General features: G+C 43.3%; 1 protein-coding gene across 1 annotated transcript; it reads right to left on the reverse strand.

Annotated features, from left to right (window-relative positions):
- Positions 1-3,234: 3,234 nt before the first annotated feature.
- LOC308329204 (kelch domain-containing protein 3-like) lies at positions 3,235-4,146 on the reverse strand (the record flags this gene model as incomplete). Its single annotated transcript, XM_080783408.1, has 2 exons — positions 3,235-3,693; positions 3,793-4,146. 2 exons carry the CDS (start codon positions 4,144-4,146, stop codon positions 3,235-3,237), a joined length of 813 nt encoding a protein of 270 aa, XP_080639534.1.
- Between the last annotated feature and the right edge of the window lie 12,678 nt (positions 4,147-16,824).

Genomic DNA, 16,824 nt, shown 5'->3' on the forward strand with positions numbered 1-16,824 from the left:
TTTCCACGACAGAACCCCCCCCCATCTGAAAATATGTTGTTCCAGGAACCCCTCAGAAGCAAATATTCAAGTTAAAAACGTTCGCTCTGAAAGAATATATATTCAAAGTCAAAGATTTGCACTGCATTTTCACGGTTTAAAAAAGAAAGTATAGCAGACCATACAAGTTCATAACGCGGCACTCGGTGCAGATCAGCTATTTTTCCGATAGCTAAAGCATAACATAATGCTTAAAACACCCAAAGGGGTTCCCGTCCCAACATGGGTTAGTCGACTAAAACTATGACGGAAAGTGTTAGTAGATTCATGACTCTGATGAAGACCGCAAGGTCGAAACGTTAGTCGTTTTGTATACCTCAGCACCTAAATAAAAGGCTCTAAATGTCCGTGCTGCTCCAGTCTCTTCTCCTTAATATGCAACTTTGATGTCCCTGCACCTGTGAAGCACCGGATCAGCCGTTTTAGGCTTGAGGCGCGCTGGTAGACTCCCTTTGTACCCGTTAGTAGATTACCTTTTACCACTATTATAATATTGACAGTTTTGTCAACAAATAAAATAAATAAAAACTAGACTGAAATGTTAAGGAGGGACTATAGTGGAGATTGAGGATCAGTACATAGAACTAAAAGACAAGACATCGGACGCGCTCTGGAAATAGCAGATCTACAAGCTCACAGCTGTATATATAAAATATTTGATTTAAAAATATGCACACACACACACACACACACACACACACACACACACACACACACACACACACACACACACACACACACACACACACACACACACACACACACACACACACACACACACACACACACACACACACACACACACACACACACACACACACACACACACACACACACACACACACACACACCACCCTTAGCAGCGCTCTTACCCAGAGTGTGATAGTGATACAGCTGTATATATAAAATATTTGATTTAAAAATATGCACACACACACACACACACACACACACACACACACACACACACACACACACACACACACACACACACACACACACACACACACACACACACACACACACACACACACACACACACACACACACACACACACACACACACACACACACACACACACACACACACACACACACACACCCACCCTTAGCAGCGCTCTTACCCAGAGTGTGATAGTGATATTGAATCAGCTGAACTTTACAGTCTATTAAAAATAACAAGGTAAATAGACACATAAATCAAGTGCAGAGAGAACAACGCGGTGCCTCAAATAAACTATTATTATACTGATATACCAGGTAACAATTTACAACGTATAAGGCATTTAGCAGACACTCCAAATACAGAGCGACTTACAGGAAGCAAAAACAACCTCAGATATTATCCCATTCTGACCTGAGATCAGATTCATACGAGGTTTCCACTGGACACACACTGGTCTGATTTATAACCCATTCTGACCTGAGATCAGATTTTAAAAATGTCAGTCGTTCTTCGATTTTTCAAAAATAGCAGACCTACAAGCTCGTAGCGCGCCACTCGGTGGCGCGCTATGAGCTTGTAGATCTGCTATTTTTCAATAGCTAAAGCATAACATGATGCTAAACACCAAAACGGGTTCCCGGTCAGAATGGGTTATAGTCATGAATCATGCATAAGCTAAGAACCTAACAGTAACAGTGCAATATCTATAACCAGACAGTGGCCTTGTGGTTAAGAGTGTCCGCCCTGAAACTGGGAGGCCGGGGGTTCGATCCCCGGCCGGCTAACCCACACTGCTCCCCTCCTCACGGAGGACACAGGCTGGGGCGCTAACCCATACTGCTCCCCTCCTCACGGAGGACACAGGCTCGGGCGCTAACCCACACTGCTCCCCTCCTCACGGAGGACACAGGCTGGGGCGCTAACCCATACTGCTCACCTCCTCACAGAGGACACAGGCTGGGGCGCTAACCCATACTGCTCCCCTCCTCACGGAGGACACAGGCTGGGGCGCTAACCCATACTGCTCACCCGGGTGCCGTCTACATTCCGGCTGTCACCCGTCTCTCCGGTGGTCACCAGACTATACCTGGTTGTCACTATAGTCTATTCCTATGAGTCACTATAAATAGAATAAAGTATTACTGGTATTGACATATCCTTAAAGGACCAAAACATAGAAAGAACTCATTATGCAAAATGTCCCATTTCAACAAGTTAAACATTTATTCAATTTGTGTTTATTTTTATGTAACAGGGACTAAAAAAATAAAAACAATGTATCAAGTTATATAAAAAAACATGAAACTGGTGCATTGTGCTGTCAACATCAACAATGGCGTACGTGCACACGCACGCACGCACGCACACACACACAGCCCAGAGCCCATGGGAACACGGTGGGAGATATTATGATGTGACACACAGAGTCATAACAGGAAGACGTATAAGACAATAAAACATTTAGCTTTGTTTGTTTTTTAGCTTCAGGGTTCGCTCATGTCACACTGTGACTGAACTGAGCGCACACACAAACACACATGCCCTGTGACTGAACTGTGCGCACACACAAACACACATGCACTGTGACTGAACTGAGCGCGCGCGCGCACACACACACACACACACACACACACACACACACTGTGACTGAACTAGGGGGCTGCGGTGGCTCAGGGGTAGAGTGGCCACTAGGGGGCGGCAGTGGCTCAGGGGTAAAAAAAAAAAAAAAGAAAGTACACTATAGACCGATTCACAGAGGGTTTCCTGGGCGCGGCCATTACTGAGGTGTACCATTGAGTGCAGCAGCACTGATTAGCTACACCTGGCCTGGATTGCACCTAAGTAATGGCCGCGCCCAGGGACCCCTCTGTGAATCGGTCTATAGTCTAGTCTAGGGTTGTCATTATGTGAAGTTCCAGCAACCACGGAGGCAGTGGGTTCAAACCCACCGTGGTGCAACCAGCTTTGTGGAGCGTCTACAGTCTACACACACACACCAATAGACCCGTGGTCGGGGGAGGGGAGCCGGCGGGGAAGGTGATAATTGTCACTGTACTTATTGCTTACGTATTGCTTTTTTGGTGCATGTTACAAACTAGTAGCATTCTTTGGTTCCACTGAAAAAATACCGGAGAACTTTATACACAGAGCTGAATTCATCTGTGGTTTATTCATCTGTGCCAGCTGCGACATTTTATACAATTTATTATTTTACACATTATTTTTATTTTTTCGGACTGATATCTTGGCTACTGTATAGGCATGGCTGCCAGTTCCCACCTGATGTTGTGTGTGAGTTCCGACAGTTCCAGATGGTACTGAATAACCACCAGCTTGCATAGCGTCTTAAGACTAGGACTTAGATCTAAGACAAACATGTCACCAGCGGGGTTGTTCCATCTATCAAAGAAGAAGACACGATCTCCCACCATGCAACAGCTGAAGGAATACATCTGAGTAGGGCGTTTCCCCTTGGGCTTGACCTTCTTCCAGGAGAAGGCCTCTAAATTGTATTTCCACAGACCATTGGATGGCTGGATCAAGGTGTGACCACCATATATGTACAGCTCTCCATTGTAAACAAAGCCTGAGTGAACACAGCGTCGTTCTGGAAGAAGCTGTGCAGAAGGCGTGATCAGCCAACAGCTGGTCTCTGTGTCAAAAACACTGAGGTTGTTGTAGGACACCCAAGACCCCCCCTGGCCCCCCTGGCCCCCAAATACAAACATCTTTGTCCCGATGATGGTGGCAGAGTGACTTGATGAAGCATGTGGTGGCGTTCCTCTGGTGTTAATTAAAGTCCAGACCATTGTGGTGGAGTCCAACTTGTGGATGTCATTGTACAGTTTATTCCTTTGGTATCCTCCATAGACATACATGATCTTCTCCAAGACACAGGCTGAGTGGTAGCGCCGCCCTTCTGGGACAGTCCCAGAAGCCTTGGTTCTGACCCACAGATGGGTGTCCACATCAAATGCAAAAAGCACGTTACAGTACTCCTCTCCCCAGATGCCTCCCCAGATGTAGACATATTCTATTAACACAGCTGTGTGGCCTTGGCGATAGGAGGGACCCTCAAGGTGAGCTTCTCCTCTTCCATTTGTCTCTGGGGTCAACTTCCTCCAGCGCAGAGACACTGTGTTGAAGACGTTCACATCCATCTGATCACGGTTTACATCACAACGTCCTCCAAAGGTGAACACTTCATCCTTCACTGCAACAGCAACACAACCGGATGTGTTTGGTCCTCCACTCAGATGTACCGTCCAGCAGATCATTGCTCACTCTGTATAACTAGTCAGATTCTTTAAATCCTCACTCTGAGAGACAACAGACTCCCAAATGACCGTGTTATACATCGCTTATATTGGTTTGACGGCACAAATGTCATGCAAGGTTTGGCCAATCCACAAAGCCGATCAGTTGTGTTAGCCAATCACGGAAGACGATGACTCTTGATCTTCCTAACATGGCAAAATTGAGCACTGACGCAATCACGTATACTACATCCTGACAGTTTTCTGAAAAAGCTATGTTTATATGTCAGTCGTTCTTCGATTTTTCAAAAATAGCAGACTTTACAAGCTCGAGTGCCGCGCTATGAGCTTGTAGATCTGCTAATTTCCAATAGCTAAAGCATAGCATAATGCTAACACCAAAGGTTCCCGACCAACATGTTTTTTTAAAGCTGTGTACATGTTCGAACCCACCCGTGTGAAGTGAGGGGCGCTGATATGTTAAAATCTAACACACGTTGATTTAGGTGATGTAAAACAAACATTAAATTCCCTTTATTGTTAAAAACTGTTTGGTAGCCATAAACGTCAAGACGTCTAATTTCCAATTAAGTACCGGATGTCACGGACGACAAGACGTCTTCCCTTGGGAATAAATACATTTTTAATATTCTTATTATTTTTTTCATTTTTAATTTCCATCCATATTTAGAGAATTCCTCTAATCTGGTGTACAGGGTGATGACATCATGCACATTACATGCATAATATAATTACAAATTCTTTCTTTCTTTATAATGGGAGAATTGTCACTCAAAGCCTAAACTGGTGACCACCAGGTGGCGCTGAAAGGCATTACACATGTTTGTGTTATAGGGACAAGATGACGTACATTTTCCCTTCATATCGTCAACGGCGTTATTATAACATCGACAGCTACAGTATACGACGTGACGGAAGCTTCTGCATAGCAACTATATCTTATTTGGCATTGATTGGACAATGGGCTTTTTGGGGGTGGGGTTTAGCGGAGGGCTAATTGCATTGATTGGACAATGGGCTTTTTGGGGCGGGGTTTAGCGGAGGGCTAATTGCATTGATTGGACAATGGGCTTTTTGGGGTGGGGTTTAGCGGAGGGCTAATTGCATTGTTACCGGGCAGAGATAAACGAGGTCGGATTTCCTCCCACACGTTTATTTGTTTGTCAACCTTCTATCATGCATCACAGACTGATGCTCATTATGCAGCAAGTGCGCACGCACGCACGCACACACACAAGCGGACACGCATGCTCTCACACACACATACACACATACACACAAATTATGGCTCTCGATCAATGCCTTTACTCTGGCCGAACTGTGCTGCACCGCATATCATTTACGTGTAGTCATGTAGTCTCGCATACACGCGTGCACGTGTTGCGTGCGTACCTGTAAACACACACAATACACTTTCATGTATGTTCTACTGCCGGTGACCTTTACAGATAATGTCACCCACATCATGGGATCCAGCAACGCACACACGCACGGCAGGCCCGCACGCACGCACGCAAGCATGCACGCAACGCAACGCACGCACTAACCTTATCACTAATTATTCAAAACGTCTGCTCGGCTTCATCCTGAATTAATCTTCTTCTGAAAAGCGTTTTAAAAAGCGTGTTTATTTCATCTCTCTGTCATGTGATTTAAACACGTTTGATCTGTCCGTGTTCCGTCACAACTCCATGTTTTCACATCGGAATCTGAATGGAAAAAAGCTACCGATTTCTTCCTCCTTTTTTGTTTTTACCTCTTTTATCTTAGATAAAAACCTGTGTCTCTCCCCTCGTTTCCTCTGTCTCCATGTTTCACTATCAATAGAGGAAAAAAGGCCCAAAAATAGAATGAATGGAGGCAGGCAGGCAGGCAGGCAGGCAGGCAGGCAGGCAGGCAGGCAGGCAGGCAGGCAGGCAGGCAGGCAGGCAGGCAGACAGACAGGCAGGCAGGCAGGCAGGCAGGCAGACAGGCAGGCAGGCAGGCAGGCAGGCAGGCAGGCAGGCAGACAGGCAGGCAGGCAGGCAGGCAGGCAGGCAGGCAGGCAGGCAGGCAGGCAGACAGGCAGGCAGACAGGCAGGCAGGCAGGCAGGCAGGCAGGCAGGCAGGCAGACAGACAGGCAGGCAGGCAGGCAGGCAGGCAGGCAGACAGGCAGGCAGGCAGGCAGGCAGGCAGACAGGCAGGCAGACAGGCAGGCAGGCAGGCAGGCAGACAGGCAGGCAGGCAGGCAGACAGACAGACAGACAGACAATGGCAGATCTACAAGATCTTGTAGTTCTTCGAGTTGTTACTATAAGTTGTTTTAAGTTGATTTTAAAGTACGTTTTGAATCCCAGCAGTATCGATACTTTCACATATACTGTAAGTACACTGTGGGTAATATTGTCTCCCCTCCCTCCCCCCCCCCCCCCCCCCACATTGTCAACCGGATGGAACCGGTTTGAACCGACCGACGCATAGTCGTCCGTGCAGCGGTCAGAGGAAAGGTCACAGAGGGGTCATCCCGCAATGCGTTCATGACAACATGTTTGTGGCCAATAACTGAAAACATTATTATAATAATAATCTACAACTGTCACTTCTAATAAATAATAGTCTAATAATAATACCTAACTCGTTTTCTAAAGTATAGATAAGTATATTAACTGGAATGCCGTACTGTGCTGTGCCTGCTGTCAGTGGAGTACCACACACACACACACACACACACACACACACACAGGGACAAGTGTTAATATTTGAACACCCATATCTATCAGAGGAGATAAGTTTAGCTAAAAACAGACGCATCAGCTTTTCCACTGCTGCTCTTGTGATCACACACACACACACACACACACAAGCTGAATGCTGGAATATTAATATGTGTAATTCATCAATATCACTTAATTCAGTTTAACAATGTTTTTAAAAGACGAGCTGAGTTGCACTGTAGGCTACTGGTGGGTTGTGGTTCCATCTACTACACCAACTGCTACGTCTTGCTCCACCTCTTCTTACCCATTATCCTTATTTGCCTTTTTATTTTAAAACATTTTAAAGATAGTTCAAATAGCTGATCTGCAAGCTCACAATGTGTCGACGTAGATCGGCTGGTTGAACTATTTGAAAATGTTTTCAAATTGTAAAAAAAAAAAAAAAAAAAAAAAGGCTAAATAAGTTCAGGAATAAGGGGGTGGAGGAATACAGGTCCCAATATCTCTGTGTCAACAAGAGCAGATCTATATACCAGCTCACAATGTGTCACGTTGCAAGGCGCTGTGAGCTTGTAGATCTGCTATTTTGGCACGTGTTCCCTCCATAATAGGCATGCTGGGGTTGACGTGCTTAAAAGTCATAAAAAGTATTTTTGTAATTATTATTATTATTTATTTTTTCAGGGTGAAGTTATTTACAGACGTGATGTACAGTATAGTAGCAGCATGCAGGTGATTGGATCAGAAACATTTCTGTCAAATGATTAATAATTATATTGTCTGTCATGTTCTGAAACAAATGTGATCTCCAGATTTCATCTTTTCATAAACAATACTCAATCAAATGCCATAATTAATACCGTTATACCACTACTGCCATGCTAAAGTAGGCTGCTCAAAATAGCTGATCTACAAGCTCACAAGCCGCCAACAGTATTATGACAAACACAGTGATGATTTAGGCCGTGTTATATGCATGGTGTTGATCCACTGACAGTGGAAACTTAACAATGGTTTCAACACAGCCATATTTTTATTGTGCTTCAGTGTGTTGACATTAGATGCTAATTTTCATTTCCAGCTCAATTTGGCCACCTGCCCACAGAGCCAGAACTACTAGTAACTGGTGTAGTGACCATGGTATTACTGTGTTAAAACTACTAGTAACTGGTGTACTGTACTGACCATGGTATTACTGTGTTAAAACTACTAGTAACTGGTGTACTGACCATGGTATTACTGTGTTAAAACTACTAGTAACTGGTGTACTGTACTGACCATGGTATTACTGTGTTAAAACTACTAGTAACTGGTGTACTGACCATGGTATTACTGTGTTAAAACTACTAGTAACTGGTGTACTGTACTGACCATGGTATTACTGTGTTAAAACTACTAGTAACTGGTGTACTGACCATGGTATTACTGTGTTAAAACTACTAGTAACTGGTGTACTGACCATGGTATTACTGTGTTAAAACTACTAGTAACTGGTGTACTGACCATGGTATTACTGTGTTAAAACTACTAGTAACTGGTGTACCGACCATGGTATTACTGTGTTAAAACTACTAGTAACTGGTGTACTGACCATGGTATTACTGTGTTAAAACTACTAGTAACTGGTGTACTGACCATGGTATTACTGTGTTAAAACTACTAGTAACTGGTGTACTGACCATGGTATTACTGTGTTAAAACTACTAGTAACTGGTGTACCGACCATGGTATTACTGTGTTAAAACTACTAGTAACTGGTGTACTGACCATGGTATTACTGTGTTAAAACTACTAGTAACTGGTGTACTGACCGTGGTATTACTGTGTTAAAACTACTAGTAACTGGTGTACTGACCATGGTATTACTGTGTTAAAACTACTAGTAACTGGTGTACTGACCATGGTATTACTGTGTTAAAACTACTAGTAACTGGTGTACTGACCATGGTATTACTGTGCTAAAACTACTAGTAACTGGTGTACTGACCATGGTATTACTGTGTTAAAACTACTAGTAACTGGTGTACTGACCATGGTATTACTGTGTTAAAACTACTAGTAACTGGTGTACTGACCATGGTATTACTGTGTTAAAACTACTAGTAACTGGTGTACTGACCATGGTATTACTGTGCTAAAACTACTAGTAACTGGTGTACTGACCATGGTATTACTGTGTTAAAACTACTAGTAACTGGTGTACTGACTATGGTATTACTGTTTTAAAACTACTAGTAACTGGTGTACCGACCATGGTATTACTATGTTAAAACTACTAGTAACTGGTGTACTGACCATGGTATTACTGTGTTAAAACTACTAGTAACTGGTGTACTGACCATGGTATTACTGTGTTAAAACTACTAGTAACTGGTGTACTGACCATGGTATTACTGTGTTAAAACTACTAGTAACTGGTGTACCGACCATGGTATTACTATGTTAAAACTACTAGTAACTGGTGTACTGACCATGGTATTACTGTGCTTAACTGACCAGCCAACTGGCCTGGCCTGACCTGAACCCCACAGAGAATCTAGAATTATGAAAGGGGAGGGGGAGACAGGGACAGGGACAGAGAGAGGTAGAGATAGAGAGGGAGGGAGGGAGGGAGGGAGGGAGCGAGAGAGAGGGAGGGAGGGAGAGGGAGGGAGGGAGGGAGGGAGGGAGGGAGGGAGGGAGAGCGCGAGAGAGAGAGAGATAAGGATGAAGCAGTTAACAACTAATAAACTGTGCACTCTTAATACCTAATTTACATATTAGTTCAAAACTATGTCTAGGCTACTACATATTTTGAGATGGGGGTCCGTGGCCCAATAGAGATAATTCTGGGGGTCCTTGACATGAAAAAGGTTGAGCACCCACTGACATAGAAACATGGGTTTTTCAGAAACATGCCTTTTTTCTTTTTTTATCGACCTCAGTCCAACATGGGATAAAGTATATAAAACCGATGTATTATTTTGATATTGTTCGATACCGATATAGGGCTGATATATTGGTGCATCTTTAGGAATAAGATTTTTTTTTCTGGACATACAAGGATTCCATCCGACAAGGATGACATTTTAATGGACAGTATATGAAACATTCACTTATTGCATCTTTGTAAAAAATCATTTCATTTGTGGAGGCGTTATGCTGATTTTATAAATATGGACATTCAAGGTCATTACTTCGAGGTTTAGCCTATAAGCAGGCTCCCTGTGTGTGTGTGTGTGTGTGTGTGTGTGTGTGTGTGTGTGTGTGTGTTGTAGATAAGCAGGCTCGTTTTGGTCTACAGGTACGAGCACACACACACACACACACACACACACACACACACACACACACACACAGAGAGAGAGAGAGAAAGAGGCTGGTCCCTGCATGGGAAGATTAAGGATCGCAGGAACAGAAAACAGTTGTGGTTCATAATAAGAATATTCTATTTTCGTACGGATACTTTCCGTTACCTGAACATGTTCACACTCAGTGCCCTCACATCACAGAAAAACACCAGCTGATTACCCAGAACGTGTTCACACAGACGTCCTTTCCACGCGTCTAATCGTGAAGCACACGATGGACCGTCCTTGACTTTATTTTAGTGTCCAGCTGGAAGATTAACCCATTCTGGGCGGAAACCCCTTTTGGTGTTTTAAGCATTGTGTCATGCTTTATAGCTATTGAAAAATAGCAGATCTACAAGCTTGTATTACGGTCTGCTCTTTTTTCAAATTTGTGGAAATGCAGTCTTTGAATATTATATTCTTTCAGAGCGAACACTTTTAACTCAAGGGGAACTCAGATGGAGGTCGGCGGCCAATTTCATATCTTTTTGCGGGTGACATGAAACGACTGACATGGTTTTTCAAGAAATCTGTCAGGATTTAGAAGGCATTTTTTTGTAGAATTGTTTCCCAGGTCAAAATGGGTTAACTTTCTTTCCACTGACGTGTCCAACGTTAGTCTATGAGGGCGTGAGAGGATAAAAGACCAGTGCTCCACACAGTGTCTTCAGTATCTCCACCACTCTGCATCCAGGATGAAGTGTCTCCACTCTGCATCCAGAATGAACGCTGCCGGGGCCTTGCTGGTTCTGCTGTTCACGCTGTGTCTCTCCGAGGTCCGGGGAGACTCAGGGGGGTCGGCCAGTGAGAGAGGCAACGGCGCAGAACCACCAGCCACCCTCTCACAACCCGACCTTTGGACCGAACTGGAGAAACTGAAAGGCATGGTGCTCAACCTGGGAACCACTGTGGTGGACATGAGAGCCGAGACCAGAGAGAGCCTCCGCAACGTGGAGGGAGAGGTGGAGAAGCAGAGAGGCATGGTGAACAGCCTGGGAACCACTGTGGTGGACATGAGAGCCGAGACCAGACAGAGCCTCAGCTACGTGGAGCGGGAGGTGGAGAAGCAGGGGGACTCCGTCAGTGATCTTCGGGTGGAGCTGGGCATCACCAAGTACGAGATGCAAGGGATGGCCAAGGAGAATGCAGGTCAGGATGTTTAAGAAACTACAATGCTTTTTTTTGTGTGTGTGCAAAATGTGATTCTTTTTTTTTTAACCCTCTAAGACCCAGCGTTGCTTTTTAGCAACAATTTTATTTTAATGAATTACTAAATTATTTATTTTTTTCCACCTAAACGTCATCAGTGATGTTCATTGCAATGCCATTGGTCATGATATTTGCATACAACCACAGAGGCTGAAATTCACACAAATAAAACCTTTTAAAATAAGACTTTTGACCTTTACCCTAATAAAAGTAGGTACAATAATTGATATGTTTATTTGTGATCATTAGAATGTCTAGAACATGTTTTATTCATTATTGTGAAAGATATCCCCCAAATGTAAAAAAAAATATTATATTATACATTTTCCATCAAACGTTATTTTTTTATTTTCTTTAACATATTTTAGTCTTAGTCCTAGTAGTACAAAGTAGTAGTAGTAAGGTTGAAATCTATTTTTTGCAAGTAGAAATTAAAGCGGGTCTTAGAGGGTTAAAGAAGACATAAGGGTGTGTGTGTGTGTGTGTGTGTGTGTGTGTGTGTGTGTGTGTGTGTGTGTGTGTGTGTGTGTGTGTGTGTGTGTGTGTGTGTGTGTGTGTGTGTAAATGTGTAAATGTGTAACAGTTTCGCCGTGATTTTCTTCTCTTCAAGAAATGGCTGCCAAACTGAGCGCCGGTGAGAAAGAGCGGGAAGACCTTCAGGCCAGACTGAGCAGCAGTGAGACCGAAGTCCAGGTCCTAGAGACCAGACTGGGTACCACTGAAGACCAGGTCCAGGTTCTAGAGACCAGCCTGGGTACCACTGAAGACCAGGTCCAGTTCCTAGAGACCAGCCTGGGTACCACTGAAGACCAGGTCCAGGTCCTAGAGACCAGCCTGGGTACCACTGAAGACCAGGTCCAGGTCCTAGAGACCAGACTGAGCAGCAGTGAGACCAGTGTGGAGGCCTTGAAGAAGGACAGTGAAGGTATCGTGGCCTTTCTCACTAAACAAATAAGGCCACTGTTTTGTCGGGGTGGTGTTGCAGTCTATTGTTTGATAACACTCGCGTCTCTTCTTGTATATATATATATACTCAATCACTCACGGAGATCCGAAAGTTGTAGTTCATCACAAACATATGTATTTCTTATACTTTGAGCATATCTAATAAATCAATAAAGAGTCTGCGCGGTCAACAAACTGTGAGCTTCCCCTTCTATGTCACATTCTCTCCCAGCAGGGAGTCACCTGTCTGTCATCAGGTGCCTATAGCACCTACAAATCATTTCACCAAAGGGGAGGGGAAACCTAACCTGACGCTGCCAGATCCAAAAAGCTTGCTGCACAAATTTGTTTCACAGCTTATTTGGATCTGGGATCGCGGAAGCAAATTCGATGACGGGGCTGTTCCTTTTTTTCAAGATACATGGTAGATGATTGGATGTGAGCGTCTGTCTATCACCGTGTGGGCGTGCAAACACAACCAATCATATCGACGTGTCTATATACCGTCACATCCGCATCCCGCCTTTAGCTCACGCTGATTGGTTCGGTACGAAGCAGATCTGACTCAGGGCTCAACTCCGTCAGAGATCCCAGATGAGTGTTGTGTTGGGGAATATGTTTCCGCAATACCGCCCTCATCTGGCAGCGTCAGGTTAGGGGAAACCTCCATTCAGTCCATCAAATTAATAGCTTAATTATAAGAATTAAATAACCACAAAAACATATAGTTCATAGAGCAGGCAATAATAAATCTGAATAAATACAAATAATCATAAATAGAAAATGGCTCTAACAGAAGGTAATTAGAACACCAGTGCCACGGCCCTCGTTTGCCCCTCTCTTTGGCCGTGTGCCCCTCGGTAAATGATATGCCCACAGTGTCCGCTGTGCCCCGGCCGGTGCCCACAGCCACAGCAGTTCATTTTACCGTTTTTTTTTCAGTCATTACGGTAACCAATGTTCCCCAAACGTCCTGCACGGACTTGTGTTTAAGTGGTTTGATTATTTTGCGTTACTTTACTTTAATAACTATACCCCCGCTGGTCGTCATGACACACACACACACACACACACACACACACACACACACACACACACACACACACACACACACACACACACACACACACACACACACACACACACACACACACACACACACACACACACACACACACACACACACACACACACACACACACACACACACACACACACACGCTGCCTACTAGTGTATAGTTAATCTATAGCTATGCGGTCAGACTGCAACCATCACTCAAAACAAACTAATGTTTTCTACCGTCGCGACTGTGTGGCAGTCCTACGTCACATGCACAAAAAAAATATCTGAAGCTGCACTTTCACTTTGTGTTTGACTTATCTCCAGATGCCTCAGTCCTGCAGCCCCACAATGGAGAGATACGTAGGGCTGTATTTTGCGTGTCTTAAGTACCAGGTCTTATTTCCTAACTTGAGTAATTAAAGACCTGGAGGCGTGATCGATGCTCTTTGGACACTCAGAATAGCCAAATGGCATTGATCATGCCTCCAGGTCTTTAGTTTACTCAAGTTATGGGAATAAGACCTGGTACTTAAGACATGCAAAATACAGCCCATTATCTCATCTGTCACTAACCTCTCTACAATGCCATATGCCAGTCTAGCCTTAAAACCTACATTTATATGTTATTCAATATATTACTTTAGCACAAAATATAGGCTTGTCTAAACCAAGCCCTCGTTCAAAAGTTATGTAGGCTGTCATTGTATTTTCTGTGAATTAACTCACAGTTTAACCCAGTGATCCTTTAATTTCAAGGAACCCCAAATTAAATTGATATGAAAACCGGCGTAGGGTGATAGGGTCCTAGGCCATTTTATTATGATTTTCATCTCTGGACTGGGACCCCAATACATGTTACAGACATGTTTACAATATTTTACAACAGTAGCTACTTATATTTTGTTATTTAAAGCTGTGATTATTTATTTAAGAAGCACTGTTCTGAACCAATGTTCGCATTTTTTTATTTTTTTAAATGTAATCATCCTTAACCTTTAAGCTAAAATAATTAAGACTTACAATCATTGTTTTAATTGATGGCCTTCATGCCCTGGCACTCGGCCTTGTGCCCTAAAAAGTTGACCACAAAAAAGTCCAAGTGCCCTTTCCCCTATAAGGATGAAATGCCAGGCCTGGTTCAGTGTGATGAAAAAATGACCTAGTTTAATGTTAAAGGAGAATTCCATGCTAGAATGCTTTCTTATCTTTCTTACCTTTCTTTGTAGTTGTTACGTCCCCACCAAAGAGGTCCAGGTGTTTTTTTTGTGCAAAAACTCCTTATTGGCTATTTTCCCTACCATAAGCCCTCAATTGAATGGGGCTATGGGGTGTGATGCTAGTTCGCTTATTTCCATCGAAAGAAGTAGTAAAGTGTGACGCTTGGGATATTATTTACATTATGAAGAGAGGATATATACAAAGAAATTATAATGTTGAGCAATGGAAATAAGCAAATTAGCCCAACACCCCATAGCCCCATTCAATTCCCATTCAATTCAATGCAATTCATTTAGGGCTTATGGTATAGGGGAAATAGCCAATAAGGAGCTTTTGCACAAAATAACACCTGGACCTCTTTGATGGGGACGTAACAACTACAAAGAAAGGTAAGACAGCCTTTTAGTATGGAATTCTCCTTTAATACATTGTAATTACTTCATTTGATTGCTTGGAGAATAGAAAATTAGGGGAGAGCTGCCACGGTTGTAACACTTTGCACGTTTCACTCTTTTACTCAGAGATCCGTTTATCTACATGCAACGGACCTATACACAAGTCTGCTACCATAAACCACTTCAAGTTTTTCAATTGTTAAACCGAACGTGGACGCTGTTCCAGTGTTACATTTGCTGCGCATATCGGATTAATTGTAACGGCATGCGTGATAAATGTAACAACCCTACAAAAACATTTAACATTTAACAATTAAACATTGTTTTCAGCTTAAAGCAATTATATTTCATTGAAGCAACTCATTAACATTGTTTTCATACCATGGATGTGATAAGAAAATGTATCAAACATAAGGGAAATATGAAGTAGTAGCCTACCGGGTGTACCAGTTTGGGCGTTTGAGTCAGTTCAATGGGAAAATACATTGATTAAACAAACGTTTGATTGATTGAGTTGTACAATGTTATACAACCCTAAACTAATTTAGAATACACTCTGTTTTTTAAAGACAGCTGACTGTACATATAATATTGTCCAATATGTCAAATATGTAAATATTACATATAATGGTATTTGATGGTACAATTGACCAACTTTTGCAAGTTGTTCTTTGGCATTGCTTACAGACCAGAATTAACGTGCATTCCGTCTAAACACGATGCAGACTAATGAAGAACATAAGCATGAAGACATTTTTATTCACCAACATCAAAGAAACTCATTCTAGCCCACATAATACTCCAGGTGTAAAATGTTACGCATTTTGAGAAAAGTCAGCTTTTCGCCAATAACTCCCCGTAGGATGAAGGTAAACACTTCAAACTTCCTGGGCACGTATAGAGTACGTTGCTGTACACATACATACTGACGCGATGGCGTCACTCTTGATGGCGTTGACCAATCAAGGGATAACGTGCATGTTACAACCCTGACGCGTTACAACCGTGGCGGCTCTCCCCTACTTTACTTTAGCGTTCAATTATAAAATTAAAAAATATATATATAGATGCTGTGCTGATAATGATTTATTAATAAATTTATTTTTGCAAACTGTGATTTAAAAACGGATCTTGACAAAGCGGTGAAGGTACTGGGCTGTGTTTAAAACCAATATGTAAATCATTTTGTTGTGATTTTCTTCTCTTCAAGAAATGGCTGCCAAACTGAGCGCCGGGGAGAAAGAGCGGGAAGACCTTCAGGCCAGACTGAGCAGCAGTGAGACCGAAGTCCAGGTTCTAGAGACCAGACTCAATACCACTGAAGACCAGGTCCAGGTTCTAGAGACCAGCCTGGGTACCACTGAAGACCAGGTCCAGGTTCTAGAGACCAGACTGAATACCACTGAAGACCAGGTCCAGGTTCTAGAGACCAGACTGGGTACCACTGAAGACCAGGTCCAGGTTCTACAGACCAGACTGGGTACCACTGAAGACCAGGTCCAGGTTCTAGAGACCAGACTGGGTACCACTGAAGACCAGGTCCAGGTTCTACAGACCAGACTGAATACCACTGAAGACCAGGTCCAGGTTCTACAGACCAGACTCAATACCACTGAAGACCAGGTCCAGGTTCTAGAGACCAGCCTGGGTACCACTGAAGACCAGGTCCAGGTTCTAGAGACCAGCCTGGGTACCACTGAAG

Source organism: Protomyctophum bolini, assembly GCF_963924005.1.
Source record: "Protomyctophum bolini genome assembly, chromosome: 15".
Lineage (NCBI taxonomy): Eukaryota > Metazoa > Chordata > Actinopteri > Myctophiformes > Myctophidae > Protomyctophum > Protomyctophum bolini.